Consider the following 25267-nt stretch of genomic DNA (forward strand, 5'->3'; position numbering starts at 1 on the left):
CGGGCTGTCACCGCCCCCGGGTGTCACTTGCCGGCCCGGTCGTGCTCGGGGCCCGCGGCGTTCTTTCTTTCCGTGGGGTGGCTCGGGGCAGCTCCGCCATGGAAGCGGGGACGCCGGGGGGAGTCAGGTAACGCAGCCCGGTGGGCGCTCCTCGGCCGGCCCTGTCCTCGCTCTCGCTGCTGCCGGGGTGGCTCCACCGTTTTCCGCGGGGAGCGGCGGGGTGCGGACCCGGGCCCATCAAGCGGGCCGGGGGTGGGGGGCGGGCGTGTCCGTGCTGTCCCCGCCGCCCTGCCCGGGCACAGCCCTCCTGCGGCAGAGCGGGGCAGCGAGAGGATCCACAGCGCGAGGGGTAGTTCGAGATGCACCGTGTTAAATGCGCCAACAGAGGCACACGAACTTGAAGCAAAACCCGAAAGGACGTACGTGTCTTCAAGCAAAAAATGGGAAGGGCTAAGTGATCTAAATACATGGTCACTGTGAGATCTCACATAATAATCCAGGACTTGTAATTGGACTGAGCTTCAATGGGTGGCGTCTGCATTTTCTATGTTGCATGCATGTAACTAATAAGTATTCTGTAAGCATCAGTGTTCTATCTGCCCGAACTAATACCTTGTTCTCTTCCATGTGTGTCTGAACCCAGCACGATCTGGGAAGTATTTCCATAATAAGACACTACTGACAGCCCATTTTTTTTCAGGCAAATAAAACATTTATTGTTATCTAATAAATCAGGAAGTTGGCGTCAAGCCTAAAACAACATAGAGCTGTCAGCAGGACCATCAGAAGCCTCCCTCCTTTATCAGTCCCACTGAAGGTTGAAGAAAAGGGTGCAGGATTTCTTCTTTTCTGCCAGTACTCCCCATTTCTCCATTCTTATTACTGGAAAATAATAATTAACTCCAATGACTGCAGAGGGAGGTCTGGCTTCAAAATGCAAATCCCCAAGAATTCAGCCATGCTAAAATTTAGCTCTGTTAGTCAGACAGATTGATAGATTCAATCATTTCTCAAAAATGCAAAGTTTAAAAGGAAATGGTTCAACATGAAACTAAATGTATTAGAAACTCTTCCCATATCTAAACACAGTAGTTCAAAGTCCATCACATTTTATGTTGGACCAGAGTTTTCTGCATTGTCTTTAATCCTGACCACTCTTGAATAGGATACCCACCATCTGATCATTCAGCAGGTGTTTGATGTACACATTTAAACACTTTCTTTATCTGCTCTTTCTAGTGTCCAAGATGAGGCTGTGGACAAAAGCAACTTTAAGAAATGCAACCAGATTGCTTTTTACAGGTACGGAGAATTGTATTGTGGTGGTTATTTTTAAACAAGATATAGGAAGTAGTTCCACACTGATTTTTAATCACAGCAAGTCTGCTACCTTCAGGATTTATCTTTCAAAGGTGAGCATTCTACTCACCTGTCAGCAAGCAATAATCAGCATACTTTAAAATGTGTAATCTTGCATCCAAAATGTCTTCTGTTAAAATTCAAAAGGATCAGTCCTTGTCGCGTTGTCCTCAGGATGGTGCGAAGAACGACACGAATTCAGGATAGGCTTCACAGGCCAGAAATGTCTGGCCTTTATATATTTAATTATATAAATCAGCTTATATAGCTTTGTTCGCAAGAGTGGCATAACACCATTGGGTGCTTGACCATCTGCCTCCCAGAGCGATTGGCTGAACAGCATAACACCCATTTCCAAAATATTTTTCCTAGCGTGGAAAACAAAGACACAAATAGCTTGCACCTGCAATATAGTTTACAGAACCTCAAACCGTTTTCCCAGCCAGTTAGCAGGAAAAAGGAGACTTTCCCCAGGCGGCTGTAAAAATAGGAAAATTTCTTTGCCAGCCTCTTTAGCATCTACAAGTCCTCTCATCTGACAAAGCCCCAGCAATATTTTAACTATAGGTGCACTCAGATGCAGGTTGTTCTCTTGACATGGATGGTTCTATCTGTAGTTCAAAGCAGCAGAGCACTCAATAGAAACCATTAGTCTGTGACAATAGCGTATGTGATTATAGTCCTCTTGAGCAAGCACCTTGGCCAGAATTCAGTGTCAAATCTAAATCCTAGCTAACTAGCCCCTTAAAGCTACCCTTATGCTAAGTCATATTTCTCATCCCATTTCTAACTGTGCTATCTATTGACCTTGGTTTTTTTCCTCCCATCCTCCGTTATGTTCTATCCTGTGCTAACTGACTGAAAAGAATGATTGCCTATTGTTATACAATTAGTCACTCACATACTGGGTTTATTAATGAAAAAATTTCTCTTTAAGTTAGCCTCCAAGACATTTATCTTCAAATAGTTCATAAAACCTGGGCTTGGCATGGAGAATTCAGTTTCAAATTACAAACACACATTATTTCATCACCCCAGAATGTAGAAGCTGTCCATCGGGGAGTTAAGGGGATATATGACAGAAAATGAAAAACAGATTATTCACATGAAATTTCAAGGATAAATGAAAGAACAACAATGTAACTGTACAGCTAAGCATTGGACACTTGGATTAAGACTATTATTGTCTTAAAAAACCTTGTAGAGTGGTGATGGGTGAACTCCTGAACCCCTCTAACATCTCATTCATAAGCATTCAGATGTGTTCAGAACTATATTCCTTCTTTTTCCACTTGACTTGAAGTGCTAATAATTTTATTTGAAAAATTGAATACAAAATTATTAAGTAAACATTTCTAACAATATTATGTTCCTCTCTATGATATAAGCCACAAAAGCTGGGGAGACCAAAAGTAATTTTCTGTCTTGACAGGCGTCAGAAACTTCTACATCCTGGAAAATCCTTGTATCGAGTATTGTTGGATTCAGTCACATTAAGTGATGAAAACGTCAAATTCCAAATTATTCATGAGGAGAATAAGGTGAGATACCACCTAGCATAAGAGGGTGCTTACAGAACGAGCAGTGAATATTGTCAAAAAGACTGATAATATTTGCAGGTTTTGAGATTCTTCAGTGATAAATATTTGAGAGATAATGCAAACTATCAATCGAACTATGTCCTTACTGGTCAGCATTTAACTTAAAAAAAAAATTAATGGCTTTACAAAAAAAGAGAGTTCTGACTAGAACTCTTTTTATCTGAAAAATATTTTTCATTCATAGTTTTCTCCACTATTTCAGAATAATAAATTCATTTTCTGTAATCCTAGATATCAGAGGCTTGAAGATAAAAGAGTTCATTTAAATGGCGTTGCTTCTTCAAAGGGGTGAAGTAGAGTGAGCTGATGTAAATTTATATGGATGATGATTTTTACTGAAAAATGCTAAAGAACATTAAATCAGAAAGCAGGCATGTTTCAGTTTTTTCCAGCCAGTAAGTGTTTGGTGATGCTGGGTTAAAAATAAGTTGGTCTTTTTCATCCTTACCAGTTTATCTGTTTGTTTGCTCACAGGTTCTTCTACAAGTAGAAATTTATGAAATAGAAGGCAATATTTTCAGGCTTAAAATTGATGAGGCATCTCCTCTCAGAGCAAGATACAAAGTTCCTGATGTTCTTATAAAGGAACCTACCACCCAGAGGTAAGTGATGGGTGATTTAAGTGATGATGATTTAGCATCTTAATAATTTATACAGCTTTGTTTCATTTCTCCCTCCTTTATGTTACAGTACAGTTGTCTCTCTACAATATAAAGTTGTTACAGGAAGAGAAAAAAAAGAAGGCATGTAGTTAATTTACTTTCAAAAAATCATGTTAAATACTTAGGAGAAAGTTTTATCATACACATAAGAAACCTGAGCCTGTTTGACCCAATCAGAAAATAACCTACTTGTTTCAATGCATCATTTTTACCTAAGGCATTACCTGTTAATGTGAAAGGAATGCAAGCTCATGATAGTTTTCATGGCAGTTCTGTAGCCACTTTTTGCACTATGCAGTGAACTCTGAGCACAGCATGTATTTCTGGCCTTCTTTGGCTCAACATTAGCCTTGAGGTTTGTGTAATGTATGCAGATATTCTTAGCCCATTTTTTGTATCAAATTGTTATTTAGTTACAGTGGATTTTATGTGCTGCTGACTCATATAAAGCTGTTGTTGCTTTTATTTGCCAGACTGTTCATATCCCACAAGGAGGCAGGTATTTTGGTACTATCAAGTGTTAATGAGGACTACAAACTTCAAGTCACAGCAAACCCCTTCCAGGTTGAGCTGCAGTCCAAGGGTGAGACTGTTATGAGCATAAATTCCAATGGGTTGTTGTATTTTGAGCACCTACAACCACCTCCCAGTGATAGGTACAGTATCTGTCTGTCACATCATTGTATATACTGGTTGTGCTGTAGCTGGAGATAAGTCTATGGAATTGCAATTTCTGAAAGATCTTGGGCACTGTATCACGTCTTCTCTTTTACTTCATATGTACAGTAAATACACGGTGAAGTTTTAACAAACAAATTCTGGATCAATTAGCTGCAGACTGTTTTAACCCCTTGCAGCAGCTATGTGCAAGATGCTAACCTCATTTAATGGCCAGTTCTGCAAAACACTAAAGTATCCTGGTACCCCTTGTCTTTCTTGGGAATGAGTTACAGTAGTATGATGAAGTTATTAGTTTAATCTTTTTTATCACTCTGTTTACTCCTTAAGTAAGTGCTATTCACTCTATAAGCACTTGAAGTCAAGATTTGTTCAACTTGCAGTGTGCCATCTAGCTGCAAGATTTCATAGACTAATCACACTACAAAGTGCTGGAAGGATGAGAAACCTCAGTGCAGGACATGTCATGACTAAAAAATGGGCATAGCAAGTGTCTCTCTTATAGAGCATTATTTTAAACATTGAAATTAACAGAGAGCCCTTAGCAGAATGATAAAGAAGTGAGGAGCTTCTGGGTGGGTAAAATGCTGATGCAGATAGAAATACACATGAAAGGCCAAGAAGTCAACCTAACTCAAGTATTGAGTGAAGGTTATTTTAAGGCATTGAATATTAAAATGATTTGCAATGATTTTACACCAAAACTCTTACATAATGTATAAAGCAATGCATGGTGCTATTTTAATTTTCTGTTTGAAATCCTTGCTTAATTTAACAATAAACTGATTGTTTCTATGTATATGTTTTCACTAGAAAACCTACAGCACAAAATGAGGAGGAAGCAAGTGATTCCTCTAAGGTAACCTATGCTTACTGCAATTCCAGTATGAGTATTTTGTAAAAGAAAATTAAAATCACATTTCATTTTGCCCTATACTGTGTTTACAAACACAGTCTACCCACTTTCAAAAAGGACCTGGTATAACATATTGAGATATTTTACAAATTCATAGTTGGAGAAAGATTTATGCGTTTTACAAAGTCTGTAGAAGGCATCAGTTAGGTAGATTTAGCACAAAAAAGCTAGATCTGTAGCCTTTCTTTAGCCTTTTTATTATTAATTTATTTCTCTTTTGGTCTCTTATTTGATCTGGAGTAGATGTGTAAAAGGGAGTTTTGTGGTGACATTTGTCATTTTCAAACTCCCTGTTCATTGCAAAGAGAGTTTCAAAAGAACAAGACTTTTTTTATAACAGTCAAAAAATGTGCTTCCGCATACATTCAGGCTTAATACAGAAATAAAATTCTCTCTTAAAATAGACCAGGTCCTGGCAGTGCATAGAGGCACATAGCAGTTTTCCCAAGAGGCTGAGTTGTGTCCCTGATATAATTTTAGCCTCCTGCAGAGCAGATGGCTGCTGACTCCGCTGTCCTGTTATAAAGGGCAGGAGCTGTGCTGCCTTCAGCATACTTGTGTCTGAACTCTAATTGCTGCCAGGGAAGTTACACAGCTGCAAGAGGCCATGTCCACTTCTTGTGGGATGAATGTAGAAAAGAAAACTAGGAAAGACACTGCAAGAAGTGTAAATTCTATGACAATGAATTACAAGACACAAGGAGGCTAACAGTGTCAGTTACAGGCATTCCAGAGTGTCTGGAGAGTTTTTTTGTTGTCTGACCTTTACTGTTTGTGGGAGTGGGTTTGTTTCTGTTTGTATGGTTTGTTGTATCTATGCATTTCATAAATTTATTCAACATCAAGGAGAAACACATTTTTTACAGTGAGAATAATCATTCACTGGAACAACCTGCCCAGGGATGTGGTATAGGCCCTATCACAGGAGGTTTTCAAGATTTGTTTGGACAGGCTGCTAGATAATCTCATCAAAGTTCCCTTTACCATTAAAGGGTGGACCAGGTGATCTTCTGCAGTCCCTTCCAAACTGAGCTATTCTATCATTCTGTGATTCTATTCAAGACATCAGATATCACTTTTATGCTGTCGCAGACTGGTTGTGTACAACATGTGCACATCAGTTCTTCAGTGTAAATTCCTGCAGCTGAATCAGATTTGTGGTTTTGATTTATTTACATTGGCCATATGTGGCAAAAAAAAAGCAGTTAACAATGTATAAATCTCGTGTGAATAAACATTTTTCTTAGAAATACATGATGTGAGCAATTTCATTTGCTAGGCTTAGCTATTTCTATTTGTACAGGAAAAACAAGAGGATCTAGGTCTCTGGCAAGAGAAATTTGGCAGTTTCTTAGACATCAAAGCTCATGGTAAGTCTCAGTCTAGTTCTGAAAACAGCTTTACTGTTTTGTATATATCCATGTTTATTCATTTTTCTGTCTGCTTTCTGTTTAGCTGTTTAATGTTTATCAATGTCTCACTCGCTCCTGCTTTTCAGTTGCCTTAACTTTGTTTTAATCAGAAAGCAGTGATGGGTAACAATTTGACAAAAGCTCTGCAAATATTCATTATATCTTTGTTTAAGAGGGAACACATTAAATGTGGCCCATTTCATCAACTCACTGAGTGCCATTCCTGACACAGCATTAACACTATCTGCATCGTCTGACTGTACATGTATATCATATATTATTTCCTTTTTCTTTTCTTTTTTATGAGTATTAGTACATAACATTGACTTCACCTGTAGTTTGTTCTCCTTACATATAAGAAATCATGATGAAAGCATTAATAATTGTCACAAAGAAACTTTTTTGAAGTGTGAACTGAAAAAGGAAATACTAAGCAATCTTAAGTGATAAGAAGAAGGTTATAGACACGAGAATAGTAGCACAAATACAATTTAAATTATCAATTACCAAAATATATGATGATCTGCTGTCCATCTTGTTGTATTCTATATTAATTAAGTTGGTTAGCTTTGTCCATTACCATTATCGTGCAGACTATTACAGCAACCAGCACAACCCAGCAGCTGCAGTGGGAAGAGGGAAGTCTGAAAGCAATTCCTTTTGGTGAGAGAAACTTCTTCGCTTCACAGCCAAGACATAGAGGGCAGGAAACTGTTGCCCTTGTTTTTCATGCTATTTCTCATGTCTTAGGCCAGCACCCTGTTTTTCTGTTTTCTGTGTCAGAGGAATTAAGTCCATATGGTCAGATTCTGATCCTGAAGCTGCTGCTTGTCAGTCTGCAGGATCTCTGGTTGCCTGCCAAAAGTTGCTGTGGATTCAGCAATGTGACAGGATGATATCACTGGTAGGGACTCTTGTGCGTGCTACTCCCTTGCCTGAGGCTGCAGAGAAGACCAGTGGGAAACAGGAGATAGTTTTATGCAGTTTCACTACAGAATAAAGAAGTGACCCGTGATTACATGGATTTGTTTTTTTTTTTTTCTGTTAAAGTGATTCATTTAATCTTCTTAAGAAGTTTAAAATCAGAAGACATGCAATAAAATCTGTTTCAAACATTACCTCTATAGAACAGAATAATGGAAGTGAAGTTGAAAGGAAGCATGAAAGAGTTAATTATTGAAACATTAAAACCTATTTTCTTTTGGTTTATCCAGTTAGGTTGCTGTGCTCTATTCCTTTCAGATAAGCCTAAGAATGGAACTCTGCGTAATCATCATTTAATGTTATTTCTGCAGGTCCTAGTTCTGTAGGCATGGACTTCTCTTTACATGGATATGACCATGTTTATGGAATACCACAACACACAGAAACACTTCTCCTCAAAAACACCAGGTAAAGGCGCCAAGGTGTCAGATTGCTAGTGAATGCAGTCTTTTTTTTTTTTTTTTTTTTTTTTTTTTGTAAAGGAGAGCTATAACATTGTATTAATAATTTAATGCAGAAAACAGCTTGAGATATGTATATCATATAGTGTATATCTTAGTTTAATGATACAGCAAACTGAACTGTAGCCCCTATCCATGTGGAGTAAGGTGTTTTGCTTTCACTAGTGTGCAATTTCATGAAAGGCCCCTTCTGTTTTCTCTCAATTTTCCATAAAGTTTTTTTCTGAATTGCTGATCAGTCATGTTTTAGCAGAACTCATAAAAGAGCAATTCCATGGAAAGATGGGAGAGTTCAGAAATCATATTTTAGGATTTAAAGCAAATGCAAAGTAGTCTCGTTGTCAGCAAAAATCTTGTTTGGTTCAGACAGTGAGGAACAAAGCAAAGAAGCAGTAATCTAGACAGTCCATATTTCAGCTCTGGCTGCTAAACAAAAGACCAGAACACAGAGCACTCACTGAATATTCACCAAGATTAGTGGAGCAGCAGTAGAGTTAAAACTGGCCTAGTGCAAGATGCTTACATGTAACAAACACATCTGTTTGTTTGTCCTAGTGATGGCGATGCCTACCGGCTTTATAATTTGGATATTTTCGGCCACAAGATACATGACAAAATAGGCATTTATGGTTCAGTGCCCCTTCTCTTAGCACACAAGCCTAACAGAACTTCAGGGATCTTCTGGCTGAACTCTTCAGAAACACTGGTGGATATTAGTACAAAGGCAGTAGCTGAGGTGAGAGTTATTCACTTTCCTCAGAATTAAATAACTAAAGAAAAACACTTCAGGACAGGGCCAACAGGAATATAACAACACTGTTGGAGGTTTATCTTTTGCTCACTAATGAAGAATTGTCAGTCTCTTCCTCCTGTCCTCCCTATTACTAAATTTGTTGTATTAAATGAAAAGAACAAAGAGATGACTCCTTTCAAGAGCTAAGTTATAGATCTTGTATCTTAACCGGTCTACAGGAGGAGGCAGAGAGAAAATACCCAGAAAAAATCTACACAGGTGGATGTAGCAAGCAGAAAAAATGGTGAACAATAATCTTGACAATCACTTGGATTTGAGGAATTTTTATGAGTGTTTTAAATTCTTGGAATTGCCACACATTCTTCTGTGGACTGTGACTGACCTTGAAGAAACATAAAATGTTCAGGAAAGGAACTCACTCAGCTCTTGAAACATGAACATATGAATTCTGTTAAAATTGAAACAATGATGAAAAAGCAAATCTTGCTTTTCCAGCACTGCATTATGTGGTTAATTTTTTTTTAAATTTTAGTTTAGTTATGATATAGATATTACTCAAAGATCCTACAGAAAATGCATAGTCTTTAATTATTTTGCCACTCATTACCCATTTTTTCTCATTACCTGTTACTCTACTTTGTCTAAGTGGTATGCAAGGTAAAGGATTTGTGAAGGATATATAAGAAACATTCAGTGTGTATTCCTAATAGCTTTCAGGTAAGTGTTAGTAAATTTAGTGTGTTTCCCTCTTTGATCCTTCATTGAACAAAAGTTTGCTAGAGAGAGAGATTCAGTTTTACCTTGTTTTCTCTCTCAGCACACTCCATCCAGATCTGCTGCAGAGACTGCTAAGCAGAGAGCAGTGCCTCTAACCAATGTACGCTGGATGTCAGAAAGTGGGATCATCGATGTTTTCCTACTGATGGGACCCACTGCATTTGATATCTTCAAGCAGTTTGCACAACTGACAGGTACTAACTCACATAATTGGAGTCAGAATGGCACACTTACCCGGGAGATTCTCTGAGGGACACACTGTACCCAAGAGTGCGTCAATATTTACCTAGCCCATTGTGTGCAGGAGGCCAGTTGTTCCCAAACTGCAGTGTGTAGATCAAAGGCTCATGCTTTGTGAAGACAGGCCTCCATCCTTGTTTTCCCTGGCATTTACAGCTGGCCAAACTTGGCTCTAATTGAGAAGCCAGTATAATTACTGCTATCCAAATCTGCACCCTTAGATGAAGAGGTGAAACACAAGGAACTAGAGCTGCCAGTCACTATCAAGACAGGCCACCTTATAACATGAAAAGACTGAATTTATTGATAGTTTTATCTTCATTCATATACTCTTTTCTAGGCACTCAAGCCTTGCCCCCACTTTTTTCTCTGGGCTACCATCAGTGCAGGTGGAATTACGAGGACGAGCAAGATGTCAAGGCAGTGGATGCTGGCTTTGATGCACATGACATTCCTTATGATGTCATTTGGCTGGATATAGAGCACACGGATGGTAAGAGGTATTTTACTTGGGATAAACAGAAATTCCAGAACCCCAGAAAGATGCAAGAACATCTCAGAAAGAAAAAACGCAAGGTAAATAATATTGCAGGAAGAAAGAAAAGATTTCTCTGTAGTGTGAATCTACCAAGTCTTGCTTTAACCAGGGTACTTCAGATACTGGAAACAGGTTAACTACAACACAGTAAACTAGATTGTGTTGCCATATGGTGATGCTTCCAGCATGCAAGCTATCTTGTTTAATTCAGTTCCTCATATCATTTTATTATTTAGTAGTTTGTTCTGTATCCTGACGATCCAGCTAAATTTGACCTATGTGAAATTCCATCTTACAGAAGCAGCTCGGTGTTGTCATTGATGAACACAGCAGAAAATTTTTCTTCTTAACCTGAGCTTTCACCATTGATAGTTTCTGTGGTTGCTTCAGCTTTTCTTTGAGTTTCTGTATTTCTATTTTTACAGCTAAAATATTTTCCTTGGAATTACTGAGTTGTAGAATTGCTTAATGCTTGATCTTTGCCAAAAATCAATGAACTGGGGATTGTTGAAATAGCATTCAAATTTTATAATCTCTCAGTTGGAGCTATAGTACTTTCTCAGTTCTGCAGCAAAGCAGCAGAGTGTAACTGCAAAATACAGTACCTGTTGCTGTTGTATGCCACACAAACTAAAATGAATTCAAATGTCTTAAGGCATATGATTTTAAGCAGGCACATGATCACAGAAGTCAGATATTTTCGCATTCACAGAATACAGCAGTGAATTAAACATAGTGGTTTTAGGGGTTGGAGTACTTGCTTTTATCTGAAACCATGGGTTTTGTCCTTTATTTCAGATGGGTGAGTTCATGCACTCCTTGTAAATTCAGGTCCTGTACATATGTCTAGCACAGTGTATAAAAAAACTGGTGTCTGCTTTTTAAAATTAGTGACACAGCTCTCTTCTTTACCTGAGATGAAGTCATTCTCTGCCTTTCATCAAAAGTGAGCTCGTACTATTTTATTAAGCACAGCTGATGCTAATGATGTGTTTTATTTTCTTACCCTGGCAGCTTGTGGTCATCGTAGATCCTCATATTAAGGTTGATCCCTCATATCCCCTGTATGCACAGGCAAAAGACAAGGGCTATTTTGTGAAAGACAGAAGTGGACAAGATTTTGAGGGCATCTGTTGGCCAGGTAAAAAACCATTCTCTCTATATATTTTAAGCTGTTTATTTTAAAAATTTTGCAGAAAAGGATAACTGTGATCCACAGAAGCAGAATTATTATATTCCTTTCAATTTTTTTAAATATTAATAATTATAATAATAATTAAAAGTTAATATAATTAATAATAATGTGGGGTTTTGGTATAGTCATGTTCTGATTGCCTCAGCTGCCTTTTGTAGCTACTTCTGTTATATGTATTGGATCTGCATATAGTCCCAGTGCCTAGAACTAAAAGAGTTGAATTTGTTGATGAGAACAGCCATTCCTCTTCCCAACTTGTCTTGGATGCAGAAATGCAGTCTGGTCTGTTGCAGTGAGCACAGCTTATGTAGGCTGGATGAAATTTAGTGAACCCCGATCCTGAAGACTTTGATTCAATAGTAATACAGTGATTTGACATGTTGTTTTTCTTGAGGCAATCTCATTGCAGGGAGGCAAAGGAGGTTGTCCCCCTTCTTTACAGAAAGGAAGCCCACAGTCCTGGCAAAGGAATGATTATGGGAAAAATCAAAGACATATTACAACTTCTAGTTGTGTGGCAGGATGTAGTCGTTCAGCTTCTCAGTGATCCTTTCCTGTTTGAGCTCAGAATACCGGGAATGCTGTGTTTCCCTGACTTCTTGTTCACACATGAACATATATCAAACTGCTAGCAGTCATCCTTAAATGGTACTGAGCTTCAGACCTCCAGAATCTCTGTGAGTTGACCTTCGGAACATGGCAAGGGGTGTACTGAGTTCCAAGTCAGCCTGGAATTTGCTCTTGAGCTTTAATTTCAAAAAAAATAGCAACTACATTATTCCTGCCTATGAAAAGCATCGTAGCTTTAGGCCATTGTATTTAGGTGCAAAGACAATGTTCATAAAATTAGGTAGATAACTGGGATCTCCCACATCCACAGGTTCCTCTTGTTACCTGGATTTCACAAATCCTGAAGTGCGAAAATGGTATGCAGATCAATTTGCCTTCAAAACATACAAGGTTTGTATTTATTTGCTCTGATCTACATATCCCAGAAAGCCTGAAAAGGGAGAAAAGAAAGATAGTGTCTAAGCAAGTTGTTGGCCTTTGTAGCTCTATTATTGTAGTGTATAGGAAAATATCTTGATAAGCTGAAGTACCATAGAAGGATTTTCTCCATGGACCTATGTTCACTAAGATAGTTGGAACCCATATGCGACCAGAGAACGTGCTCACTCAGTTGCAGCAGTAGAAGGGACAAACTGCAGGCATTTTAAGAACCCATAATCTAAAACAGCTGCTGCCATTCCAGCCTTTACTAACTTGATAGCACACAAGGAGCGATGTGGGAGTGCATTCTCACAGCTCAGTCACTTCATACTGACCTTCCTGCCTAGTGCTGAAAGTGTCTGGGTGACCATTGCTGCACACCTCCAGTTCTCCTCACCCTGCCCCAAAGTTCTGGTTTGCAGCAGAGTTGTTGAAACCACTTCCCTAGCAGACATGCATAGTAGATACTTCCCACGCTGGTTTTCCTCTCCAGCTTTTCACCTCTGGCCTTCTCTGATGTTGCCTTGTGGCTGTTTTATACTTCTCTTTTCCCTGCCTCTTTTCCCTCACCAGGAAGCAGGAATAGCAAGTGCCTACTGAGTTTTGTAAGAATTGCAAAGATCAAGTGGGCTTGCAGGCTGCTACCCTGACTAGAAGGGCCTCTAGGAGGGATGAGATGAATGACTGGAACTGGGGACTTTCAAGTGACCTGAAAAGTGTAATTACCGAGTCTTGCTTTTGTGCTGCTGTTTCTGCTCATTCCCCAGACTGGTCTGACACCCACTTGAGATAAACACTCTTAAGTCACAGGATTGGCTCTGCCATGACCTAATTGCATCCCTGTGTCACAGGCATCCACTAATATCCTCTTTGTATGGAATGATATGAATGAGCCTTCAGTCTTCAAGGGGGCAGAACTAACAATGCAGAAAGATGCTGTGCACTACAACAACTGGGAGCATCGGGAAGTACACAACCTCTACGGATTCTATCAGGTAGAGTATCTGGAGGCACAAACAGCAGTTATTCTCATGCAGTATGTCTGATGTGGTACTTCACCCAGTAGCAGGTATTCTGTAACCTTCATCAAGGACTGAAACTCTGCTGTGCTGGATGTTGCAATATTTGAAATAAACTGTGATTGGTCTCAAGAAAATGTGACAACATCTATGCCTTTCTACCATAATAATGTAAATTACATTGGCTGTGACTATACAACATCAATAACTTTTTTTGTTTATGTATATTCTAATAAGAATGTGTTATTTAATAATAGGTATTACTTACGGGTACAGATTTCTTAATTTTTCTGCCTTAGAAGGGCTAAAAAGACAGTGTAGAAAGTACCCTAATTAAAGAGTTTGTCTTCCTGACTTATATTCATGATTTTCAGCAAATGGCAACTGCTGAAGGACTCATCAGACGTTCTTCAGGAAAAGAGAGACCATTTGTCCTCACACGATCTTTCTTTGCTGGATCACAGAAGTATGGTAAGTAAGGATTAGCTGGATGCCTTCCTTGCTGCTTTGTTCTATTAAGTTTGATGGATAGTAGTCGAGAGAGGACAGAAACTGTCTTGTAAACACTGATGTGCTGAGCTCATAAGAGTGCAAGTGATTAAAAAATCAGGAGGGGCTGGCAAGGTGTGTACAAGTCAAAGGGAGAATAGTAACCTGTGTCCTGTGACAAACCAATACCTGCTGTTACTGCCTATTTCAGGAGCATGCATGTATAAAGAAAAAAAAAGTTGCAATGTACAGCAGCTCACAAGTAGTTCATGATTATTCTTGTCTTCTTTCCTTAACTGCAAGCATAAACTGAGGTATACATTCAATTTTCCTGCATAATACTGAAACTGGGTATTTCCAGGGGCAGTATGGACTGGAGACAACACAGCAGAGTGGAGTTACTTGAAAATATCTATTCCAATGCTTCTTACCATCAACATGGCAGGGATTTCATTCTGTGGAGGTAATGTGTTTCTCATTGTGCATAAATGGTGCCACCAAGCTTGTATTCCCAAGGTAGACTTCAACACAGACGGTGGAAAGCTCAACAGCCCTGTGCCTTTCCAGGCAGTTTCACAGATTAGTCTGGTTTCAGAAGCCTGAAACCTGGCTCTCACCATCATGTCTCCACTAACTTTTGTGCAGTGTTTGTGTCCCATCTGGAGCAGCAGTCCTCAGGTGGTGTTCTGTAGCATCACTGTGACAGTCCTCTGTCACTGGGAAAGTCACTCAGCCTTCAAAAGCTGTCTTGAGATTTTGGACAAGCAGCTGCCCAACAGCAGAACAGTGAACAAATTGTGAAATGCATGGATTTATACACTTGGAATGTTTGTTAGAGGAGAGCTTCACATTTTCCAGAGCAATCTCCACAATTGTGTATTTTTATTTGTCTGCGCAATATCTAGCTGATGTGGGAGGGTTTATTGGAGATCCAGAACCAGAATTACTTGTTCGCTGGTATCAGGCTGGAGCCTACCAGCCCTTCTTCAGAGGTCATTCTAACATGGAGAGCAAACGGCGCGAACCGTGGCTCTTTGGGGAGAAGAACACCCAGATCATCAGGAAAGCCATTAGAGAGCGCTACGTCCTCCTGCCCTACTTATACACTCTGTTCTATCGGGCACACACGGCGGCTGAACCTGTCATGAGGTAAGAGCATGAGTCAGGAGGCTTAGGGGTTATCTGCAGGAACTTACTTGGAGAAGGGAAGTTAAATTACCATCTCTTACTTTTGTAGTTACTTATTTGACTATTAAAAGGGAGAAAACCACACAAAATTTCTAATAATACTGAATTCTATTTTCATGCATTCTGCAAGCTTTGTTAGGGCTCTCAGGGGAAAATTATGTTTTGAATTTTTTCCCAAATGACACCTGGAACACACTAATTCAATAAACACATCACATTCTTTAAACCCTTTAAAGTAGTGTGGACTTCAGACTTTTCGTCATGATAAAGAACATCCCATAGTAGTCCAACCAGTACATAAAACAGTGCTTAATGGACTCTGAACTTGCTGACCTAGAAATGTAAATGCCATTTTGCCTCTCATGAAAATATTTGCTACTGCTTAATTGTTATTGTAATAAAATCTTATTTCATATGAATAGTTTTATCATTTACTTATGCAATATTCCTTATAATGTTTCTTTTAGTAGAGAATTTAATAATCTAGAACGGAAATTAAATTAGAAAATAAATATTAGCTCTCTTGCTGTCTAACCTCTTAAAAATGTACCTCTATGGAACTGACTGCAGCACTTTCAGGAAGAGATGAGTGTCATTAATCTCCCTGGTATTGACTTCTGTGTCTTTGAGGTTGTCCTAGAATTGCTCTTTTGCACACGTTGGCCTTTACTTTTTGTTACGCAGATACATCTCATAAGTTTTAAAAACATAAAGGTCTTTTTGACAAGGGTTGAGTGGTTTGAGTTTTGAAGATGATTTGCATTACAGACATAGTGTGAGTGTCTTTCTGCACATAGGTAGGTGTAAATGCATCTGTTTTATGCACTGACATAGAAAGTGGGTTTCTGTCTTTCTTGAAATGAAGCTTTTGTTGACATGTGAACTGCCCACAGTATTAAACCACACTTCTATTGTGTTAAGTTTGCTGCAGTAGGTACAGAATTAGAGAGGAAGTATATTTTTCTCACTGAGACAAGCAGAGTGGAAAGTGTGCCTCGTTAGCAAGCACATGAGCAGTAGGGCTACAGTGAACAAGTGGGTGCCTGTGAGTGAGCAGGTGAGCCAGGCTTTTGTGTAAGGGAACCCAGACCCTGTCTCTTAACAAGCTATTACTGTCATAATGTCTCAAACTTTAAATTTACAACTCTTGTTCTGTAACCAGATGGTTATTACTACCCTTTTTTGAGTAAGACTGAAAATGAGCTTCTGGTGCAGGTTTTTCAGGCGTGGCCAGGAGGAGACTTGCTATAAAAGCAGCAGTGAGCTGCTGAGAACAGGAAGGACTGTGCTGCAGGATCTAGCTCATCAGGTGCCAGCATTGCTGGTAGACTGGAACACAAAGGCTCATTCATCTCTCCTTTGATAGAAGGAAGGCAGATGTAGTGCAGGGTTGAAAGGAAGAAGGCAGGAGGGAAGAAAATGAGGATGTAAAGCTAGGTATACAGTAGTGTCTTCACTCATGCTGTACTGGGGACTCTAATCACTGAATCAAAGGGCTACTTTGAGTCACTGACACAAAAGAGGATCTTGCCCTATCTTCAGTTCTTGATAACTGTGCCTTGTAAAGAGAGGGAGAAAATGGAGCCTGAAAATACCAGAAGGACTTGAACAGGTTGATTGGAGAGGAAAAGTGTAACTGAATTCCATTATCTTTCTTTTCTACAGGTCTCTCTGGATAGAGTTTCCAGAGAAAATGGAAACTTTTGATGTGGAAAATGAGTACATGCTGGGTAAGCAGGTATCTTGTTCTCTGGAATATGAGTTAAATATTTCTGAGGTGTTGCATGACAAAAAGAAAACATAAAAACACTCAAGATTTTAAAAAATTACACTTAATTATACGAATTATTGAATATAGAACTTGAGACCTCTTTGAGGGACCTAGTTTCAACTGCACTTTAAAGATAGATGACATAGGAGATGCAAAAACTGAGTTTTATCTCACTAGTCACTTTAAAAAACATGTTTGGTTTTGACCTGAAACATCAAGTTCAGTGGAGCAGCTAAAATCAGTCTCCTTCAAAAATGGCATAGCAAACAACTACCACCGAAACATGATTGGTGTTGACTGTGGTATGGCTGGCTGCTGAAGTCAGTCAGCCATCAGCTCCCTACACAGGCCTTTTTTTCAGTAGAAAGTGAACCTAAGCATATGATGTGCCCAAGCAAGCTCCTAAAATGGCTGTAGGAGGCTGACAACCCCAGAGCACACAGGTTCTGCTCTGGAGAGATGCAGCCTTGAGGACCACAGCCATGTTTGTTTTTCTCCAGGAAATGCCTTGTTGGTGCATCCAGTCACAGAAAAAGAGGCCAAGACAGTGACAGTTCTGTTTCCAGGGTCAGAGGAGGTAAGGATGTACATGAATTGCTCAACTGTTCTGCCCAAAGAAGTATTTTATGCAGAGACCTTCCCAGCTCCTCATCTCAGAACTGCTGAGCACTCCTGCTGTGCCAAGTCTTGGCTGGCCATGCTGTGCCACTCTGAACCTTTCCTTCCATCTTGATCCCTTGCTTGCTTGGCTCACAGTAAATTTTCTTCCTTGCTTTTTCAAGAGCTGCTGCGCAAATTTCACGTCATCTACAGTTTAAATCTCCCCTCAAGGTTTGCTGCTTCTTATCAATCACCATGAAACAGCTAAATTGTCAATTTCCTTCTTTCATGTGTTTCTCTTTGGATTAAACTTCTCATTTTATGTTGGGAAAAAGGGAACTTTGAAGAAAGATCATAAGGAAATCAGAGGGAAACTGTGAGGAAAATTTTAACAAGGAAATACAAGCCTCATTAGCCTGGGACATGTATAGCAAAGACTGACACATACAGAGAGCAGTTCCTCTCTGAAGTAAAGGTATTTATCCACAGGATGGCACAGTGGTCCACTCCTACGAAGAGCATTTGGTGACAGCAGCTGTGGAGGAAGGGAAATGATTTGGGGAAAATAGTTGCTAAGAGAAAGTCTGAGACTCTAGAGAGTAAGCAGCAAAAGGGAGTGTATGAAACCATGCAGAGCCTTGTGACTCCACTAATGCACCTAAGGACACTTAAAATTCTTCTCAGTATAAGGAGAAAAACAGACTAGGCTCTCCAGACAAGTTAAGGAAAATACTTATATCAAGATCTCTGTGGCAATTGACTGCTTGGCACACTTAAAGCAATTAAACCTTCTGGCAAGTGTGGTGCATGGGAGATTCAGATGCAGCTCTCTTTTGTCACCCAGTATTAGCAATTTTGTTAATTTTCACTTCAATAAAAATATGCTTTTTCAAGAATTAGACTTAAAAAAAAAAAAATTAGGAAGTGTTTCACTGTTTTGCACTTCCAGATGCTTTAAGACATACAAGACATTATGCAAACTGTAAAAAGGGTCAGATTCTTTTTGTGCTTCAGAAATGATAATTTTTTCTTTTCATACAGAAGGTCATTTGATTTAAAAATAAATGCTTTTTCTTGCATATCAAATACATTGTTAGGAATAGTGACAGGCTAAGCAGGACAGTAACTACATCTGCAGAGGGAACAGATCTTGACATATGTGTTACGATCATTCTTTTTTCATTTTTTCTAGATTTGGTATGATTTCAGAAAATTTAAGCGAATGGAAGATGCAGGCACAGTGAAGATCCCAGTAACACTGGAGAATGTATGTTTTTTTTTCTAAAATGATACTTGCATTGAGCAGAAGAAAAAACCCCAAGATTTTGTTACGTTGTTATTCAGAATCAGAAAAGTGACATTTCAATTTCCTTGCAGAAATGTAATCTAAAATAGCTTTTGTATAAAAGTCTCATCTCCTTTATTGTTAGATTGAACACTGCTATATCCTGGTCGTGCAGTGACATGATAAAAGGGTTGCTTTTACAAGCAAAAGTATTTTGCTTATACACATACAGAAAGTTACTACTATTCCCATTATTAGTTGAATAATTTTCTGTATATATGTGTGGTAAAAGTTCATTTCTAAGTTTTGAGCAAACTTCTGCCATCTCTGATCCTTGTTAAAATTACATTATCAGAGCACAGGAACCTTTCTGCCCTGGCTTTGTGTTTTGCAGATTCCGGTATTCCAGCGGGGGGGCACTGTGATACCCCTGAAGACCACAGCTGGAAAATCCACTGAATGGATGATAGATATTCCTTATGAGCTCCACGTGGCCTTAGACACAGAGGTACTCTGAGATAGCATTCCCTTTTTACAAAGATATCTTCTGCTCCACTGGACCCTTGTAGGCCCTTGCTGCTTGTTTGATCAGCACAATGGCATCTACATTTGAGTGCCCAATGGCTCTTCTCCACTTGAGCTGTTTGAGGGGACTCTCGCCTCTCCCCCACTGTTCCCTCCAAACATGATTATCTGAGCATAGCAGAGGCAGAACATTTTTCTGACCTTTTTCAGCCCTTGTCTAGTCCCTTGGAGGAAGGAACAGAGAATGAGCAGGCCACAAACTTCCTCTTGGGCACAGAGAGGGAACTTCCTACAACTGTCTTTGCTAGTAAAGAGGTGACACATGGCGCCTGCATCAATTTACAAAACCAGGATGTCCAGCAGTCTCAGAGCTGGATTGCCTGAGCCTTCCAGGGATACAAGTTGCTAAAGAAAAATAAACATACACCTTCAATATGAAGCATAACATATAGTGAGACATTTTAGTTTCATTATTCAACACTAGATGCTGCTGTTAATTTGTGCTCTATCTGGTGTGTTTCACAGGCCTATGCCATAGGTGAGCTCTATGTAGATGATGGGCATTCATTTCAATATCTCCACAAGAAGCAGTTCCTGTATCGGAAATTCACTTTCCACAAGAACATTCTCTTTTCCAGGTAAAAGCAATTAAGCAAAAAGTCACCAACACACTGTCACTGGAAATGCCTGTTCTAGTTCATGAGGCCTTCATACAAATGTAGCAGTATTAGTCTCATCTATTGCTTAGTGAAGTCCCAGTGTGCAGAATCTGTCATAAAACTGCAGAAGTAAGTGTTCTACATAAGTCTGAGGGCAGTAACATATGAAATACTGAGTTGCCTCATATTGTTGCAGTCTAGTCAAACTCGAGATTCTGCAGATTGACACAAATATAAAGAAAGTCATTAGAAAGGGTAAAGCCTATCAGAGAGACAAAAAAGATGAACTGGGAGATCTGCAAGCAGGCAACACCTTGAGTGTTTGGATTTTGTAACAGAATCTTCGCTGAGAGGGTGGTCAGTCACTGGAACATGTTGCCCAGGGAAGTGGTCAAGGCATCAAGCCTTTCCTAGTTCAAAGAACATCTGGACAGTGCTCTTGTCATAGGATTTAGTTTTAGGTAGTCCGACAAGGAGCAGGGAGTTGGGCTTGATTCTTACGTGTCCCTTCCAACTGGAGATGTTCAGTGCTTCTGTCTGGGAACCAAAACCATACCACTGCAGTCTTCCAAAGTAATGAACAAATTCACCATATATATTAGCATGAAGAGAAGCACTTGAAAGGAGGCACAAGGGGTACCACCTACAAAGGCTCAGTGACAACACCTAAAAGCCAAAAAGATCCTTAGCTGCTTGTAAGGAACGAGATGCCAAATAGTCACTGTAACACTTTTACTATTGAGGTGTGTTGCACATAGGGCTGTGTAGTGTATAAATGGTGATTCTACAGGTGTTCTTTAGTCCTTCAAGGTTCAAAAATACGCAGGAAGTGGTCTTAACGCTACAAAATTTAATACAGAGCAAAACTAGTTTAGCTTGTATAATGTGGTTAAAAGTATACTTCAAATCTCTTTATCTGGAATATGAAATCTGGAAAGCTTAAAAATGCAGTATGAGAAAGAAAAATGGTGCTAAATTGCTACCAAATCCAGAAGTTGGAAAAAAAGTCATTTTGAGATAAATGATATAATATTCTGTACATTACAAAAAAGTTTCATTTTGAGAGCTTTTTAATGAAAAATTAGTTACAAAATTAAACATAATTTTGTCTCAGATTGAAATATCTTGCTTGAAAAAAATGTTAAAATTAGCTCTACATTTATATTTATGATTTTTCTCTACTGTTTTCTGAAAATCCAGAACTTTTCTGGTTGTCAAAGCCATTCTTTTTTCTATAAGATAGCTTCTCAAACTGTTTTTCTTCTGACTTTGAAATCTGATATGCAGTGAGAAATTAGCTGACAATGGGAGAAAGTTTTACTTGTTTTTAAGAGAAAAGTTAATAGAGGAAAGGAAACCAGTATAGGAAGCTTTCAGGATGAGACTGAAGTAATAATACTTGTGTGATACTGAACTTATACTGATGGAAAGAAATTAATGTGTATGAAATAATTTCCTTTTTTCAGCTGTGTAGATGAAAGCGGACAATACCACACCACATGTGTAGTTGAACGGGTGATAGTTCTGGGATTTGGAAAGCAACCCACTTTTGTGACAGCCAGTTCCAAGGGTAATGAATTGACGTCTATTTTACTACAATTTTTTGAAATTCTGTTGCTCTGCTGCCATTCACTAGAGGTGTCAAACTGACAGGTCTCTAAAGGAAGTGTTACAGCATAGGAAGCCTTGTTTAGTTTTCTTTGCTACTTCTTTGATATTAAGGACAGAATTTAGTGAAGGGAGCCAGCAGCTATTCACCATTGATACTACATGCAAAACTGAAGAACACTGGCTTTGTAAGGTGATAAATATATCAGTAAAATTGGTTTGAAATGAACAAGTTCAGGCAACATTTTCCTGCACAGAACATGAGCAGAAATGGCATTTCAAATGAAGGCCCATTTGCTCAAGTCTGTCAACCTGCCTACTATAGAACAGGAAACTTGCAGACAAACCCATATTTACTCTTCTGTTTCCATGCTGATCCAAAAGCTCTGGAGTTCCTGACTATATGGGGATCTCTAGAAGTCGCAAGGGATCCCATATGGATAGGGAGTAGCATCTACAGAAAGAGCTTTTAATTTCTGGTTGCTTTCCAAGCACGTCCCTTCACTTTGAGAGTCATGGGGAAATCGACTTTCTGCCTCCATCTGCCAAGGGTGCTTGGGGGAAAACCTGTGCAGAAACCAGGGTGATTTTTTTCAGAAAAATCCTTGAGTAGTTCCATAGTTTGATGTACCATAGTTTGAAAGATCAGGGAAAAAAAAAGTTACTTTCTTATTCCACTGCATTCTTGTGTGTGTGCTGGGAAGATTTGACTTCTGTTTCTTTTTTAATTAATCCTTTCTGCCAGTGGCAGGGACAGTCAGAACTAAAAACTGTAGAGTCACGTGTAACTATGTTTCAGAAGGGTTCTTCTTAAATTAAATAGAAAACTCTCTTGTCCTATTCAGATGGGAAAAAAAAGGAAGTGGTTTTCACATACGATACAAAGACCTCTGCGATGACACTGGAAAACTTAGCCCTGAGTGTTGATGCTGACTGGGAGATCTGTATCAGCTGAAAGGAGACCCAACTTCTTCAGAGAAGCTGTTCATTGAGAGGCTGAGGAGAAATAAACTGGGAGGACTTCAGATGTTCACTTGAATCCAGTCAAATCAACAAACTTACTTTCCACCAACACACCCAAACTAACATTTCTTAAATTTTTCTTTTAAAGCACTAATTTGAACTTGGATAACTTTTCTGTTCAGCAAAAGTAATGCACTAGGATTGTGTCTTTGGGGAAATAAGATAAATACTGTTTGCATTAGGCTAGCTTCAGTTAAGCATTAAGCTTCCGTTCTGCCTTCACTTGCAATGAAAATCACGAATTGATGGGGTGAGATTGTGGCTGGTTGGCACAGGCCTTAATATAAGTATTTGAAAATCCCACTGTTGACAGACTGGAGCACTTGAGGAGATCTGGGCCAGTTCAACAAGCAGCATCAGCAGATATGACAGACACAGGGGTTATCACCAGAGTTCTGCCCGCCAGCTGCCTTCTGAGAACAAACACAGGAGCCACCCAGTGTGATCACAGACACTTCTGCTTTCCAGTCCTTATGACAATGCAAAATTAGCTGGTCTGCACAGGAAAGTAAACAGCAGGCTTTGCAAACAGCTCAGGCACTGGAGGTGAGGTTTGGGTAGGTTGTGCCAGTCAGTTGTGCAGTAGTAGAAGATGGTAATGTGGCAGTGCAGAGGGCTCCCCAACAGCCACCTTTGGAACTTAGATTTCAGTAAGGCACAGGTCCTCATAGGTGCAGTACTGGCTTAGGATGGCAGCTGTACTTGCACAGAAACATTTTCCATGTTATTGGCCCCTTTCATCTGCAAGTACTACTTTAAAAAAAAAAATTATGTTGGGAAAGAATTGGCTTTGATGGTGGAATGTCATTGATTTAAGCCAGCCCAGTGAAGGAGCTATGCTTTTCCACATCTTCCAAGTCCTGCCAATGTTTGGCTTCCTTTACACAAGTTTTACTAATGTCACTTCTTAGTATCTGGCTGAGATTTGAGCAAGGCATTTATGAAGCAAGTTTTAATTTTAATGGGATTGATTCTGCATTTAGGCATCCCACTTTATGCTTATTCCTCCATTCTGTTACAACTCAGCCTCATGTTCCCTTGCCTCCTTTTTCCACCATCTCTGCAAACAGAACTGGTGTGTCCTCATGCTTGCTTCCCTTGCAAAACAGAGACATTCTGAGTCCCAGATCCACTACAACCTGCCTGTTCCCTCAGGTCTTTCCATATTAGGCACCTCTTTTCACAGGCTGCCATTGCTCCACAGTTTGTTTACCCTTTTCATTTGCTACACTTGTCAGCTTTATTATTTTAAAACCAGTTCTGCTTTGAGTCAAACATGAACATGCCATCAGTTGGATTTCTGTTTCTTCTGGATTTCTAGTTCATTTAATTTCTTTTAGTAAGATAAGGAAGTATTTTCTAAAAATGTCAGGGAATTCATTTGTAGGAAACCGAGAAGGATGGTCACCATTTTTGCCAGCTAAAGGTAACGTAACATTACTCATCTCCCCCTGAGCTTAGTCAGTCATTCCCACCTGCTGCTGTTTGTCCTCTGCAGGGCAGATTTCTGGGAATAGCAAGCGTGAGAGCAAACTGTGAGTACTCTGCTCTTGACTACTCAAGCGTAGTTTGTTCCCCACCAGACCCTTAGGTTCCTGCTTTTTTATTCTGCAGAGCTATGTGTCAGCACCTTCCAGGAGACAGTGTGAGCCTCCACTCCAGGAACTGGCAGCATAAATACTGTTGTGCTTAATGCAGACATGTTAATCCATGTAGAACAGCAGCAAATATCTTTTACATTTGTGAAAAGAGAGAGAGACTCTATTTTTCTATCACCTTCTAAGCTTTGATTGATGATTTCTTCCTATGTTTAAGCATAGCAGTGCTTTTGACAGGATATAGTTATTATCTGAGGCAATTTAATGAAATATTTTAACTGCTATTTCTCAAATTGGAAAGTGAAATAAAGTGATAATGAAGCAAGTTACATGTCTTATTCTTTCATTCCTTCAACTTTATTCCTCCAACATTCATTCTACTGTTAAGAATCACTAGTGAGTATTCTTCCAAGGGTATCTGGTTAAAGCAAATTACTTGCTTTTATTCTCTGGCCCTTGGCAAGATATCTGCACCATAGTAAGTACTCATGGGTCAAATTTTCCATGGTATGAAGTTCCTAACTTCTATGGATTTCAGTAGGAATTAGTTGCTGAAAATATTAGCAGTTGTCTTTAGGTCTGAGAAAATAAATTTCAAATAATGTGATTTACATTGCTATTTGTAGTCACTCACATGTAGTTCCACATATTTGTGCCACAAATGAAGAAATAAATTTTTTGTATATCTTTACAAGAGAAATAATTTAATTCAATTAGTGAAAACAACTGGAGAGAAAACTTCATACAAATTAAATAGCAATATTAACATTTTAGATTAGTTCACTAAAGATTAGTTCATTGTTACTCTGTCTGAGCTATTTGGGTACTTCTGCTTGCAGTAAATTCCATTGCCTATGGGATTTAATTCCTGAGAATTTATTTCATTGTTTGTATTAGACAGCACGTCCGTTCTCTATGGAAAATTGTGTTTATTT

At 39.2% G+C, this 25267-nt stretch overlaps 1 protein-coding gene across 1 annotated transcript; it reads left to right on the forward strand.

Annotated features, from left to right (window-relative positions):
- Positions 1 to 56: 56 nt before the first annotated feature.
- On the forward strand, positions 57 to 24642 carry GANC (glucosidase alpha, neutral C). The gene is made up of 24 exons (XM_082284028.1): positions 57 to 127; positions 1240 to 1302; positions 2792 to 2900; positions 3435 to 3562; positions 4096 to 4278; positions 5114 to 5159; positions 6520 to 6586; positions 7924 to 8020; positions 8629 to 8809; positions 9645 to 9798; positions 10185 to 10420; positions 11397 to 11523; positions 12458 to 12537; positions 13419 to 13562; positions 13961 to 14057; positions 14437 to 14538; positions 14981 to 15224; positions 16929 to 16993; positions 17535 to 17611; positions 18827 to 18901; positions 19314 to 19427; positions 19970 to 20082; positions 21570 to 21673; positions 22557 to 24642. The coding sequence occupies exons 1-24, from the start codon at positions 99 to 101 to the stop codon at positions 22664 to 22666; spliced, it is 2745 nt and encodes a 914-aa protein (XP_082140154.1). The 5' UTR covers positions 57 to 98; the 3' UTR covers positions 22667 to 24642.
- The last annotated feature ends 625 nt before the right edge of the window (positions 24643 to 25267 follow it).

The sequence above is a fragment of the Coloeus monedula genome, assembly GCF_965178545.1.
Source record: "Coloeus monedula genome assembly, chromosome: 6".
NCBI lineage: Eukaryota > Metazoa > Chordata > Aves > Passeriformes > Corvidae > Coloeus > Coloeus monedula.

What these genes read in the sequence shown, in the direction of transcription:
- GANC (XM_082284028.1), top strand. Translation starts at nt 99, where the DNA reads ATGGAAGCGGGGACGCCGGGGGGAGTCAG. An exon ending in CAACCACCTCCCAGTGATAG is followed by an intron (nt 4,279 to 5,113) that starts GTACAGTATCTG and finishes TGTTTTCACTAG; the next exon opens with AAAACCTACAGCACAAAATG. An exon ending in TCCCAGTAACACTGGAGAAT is followed by an intron (nt 18,902 to 19,313) that starts GTATGTTTTTTT and finishes TGTGTTTTGCAG; the next exon opens with ATTCCGGTATTCCAGCGGGG.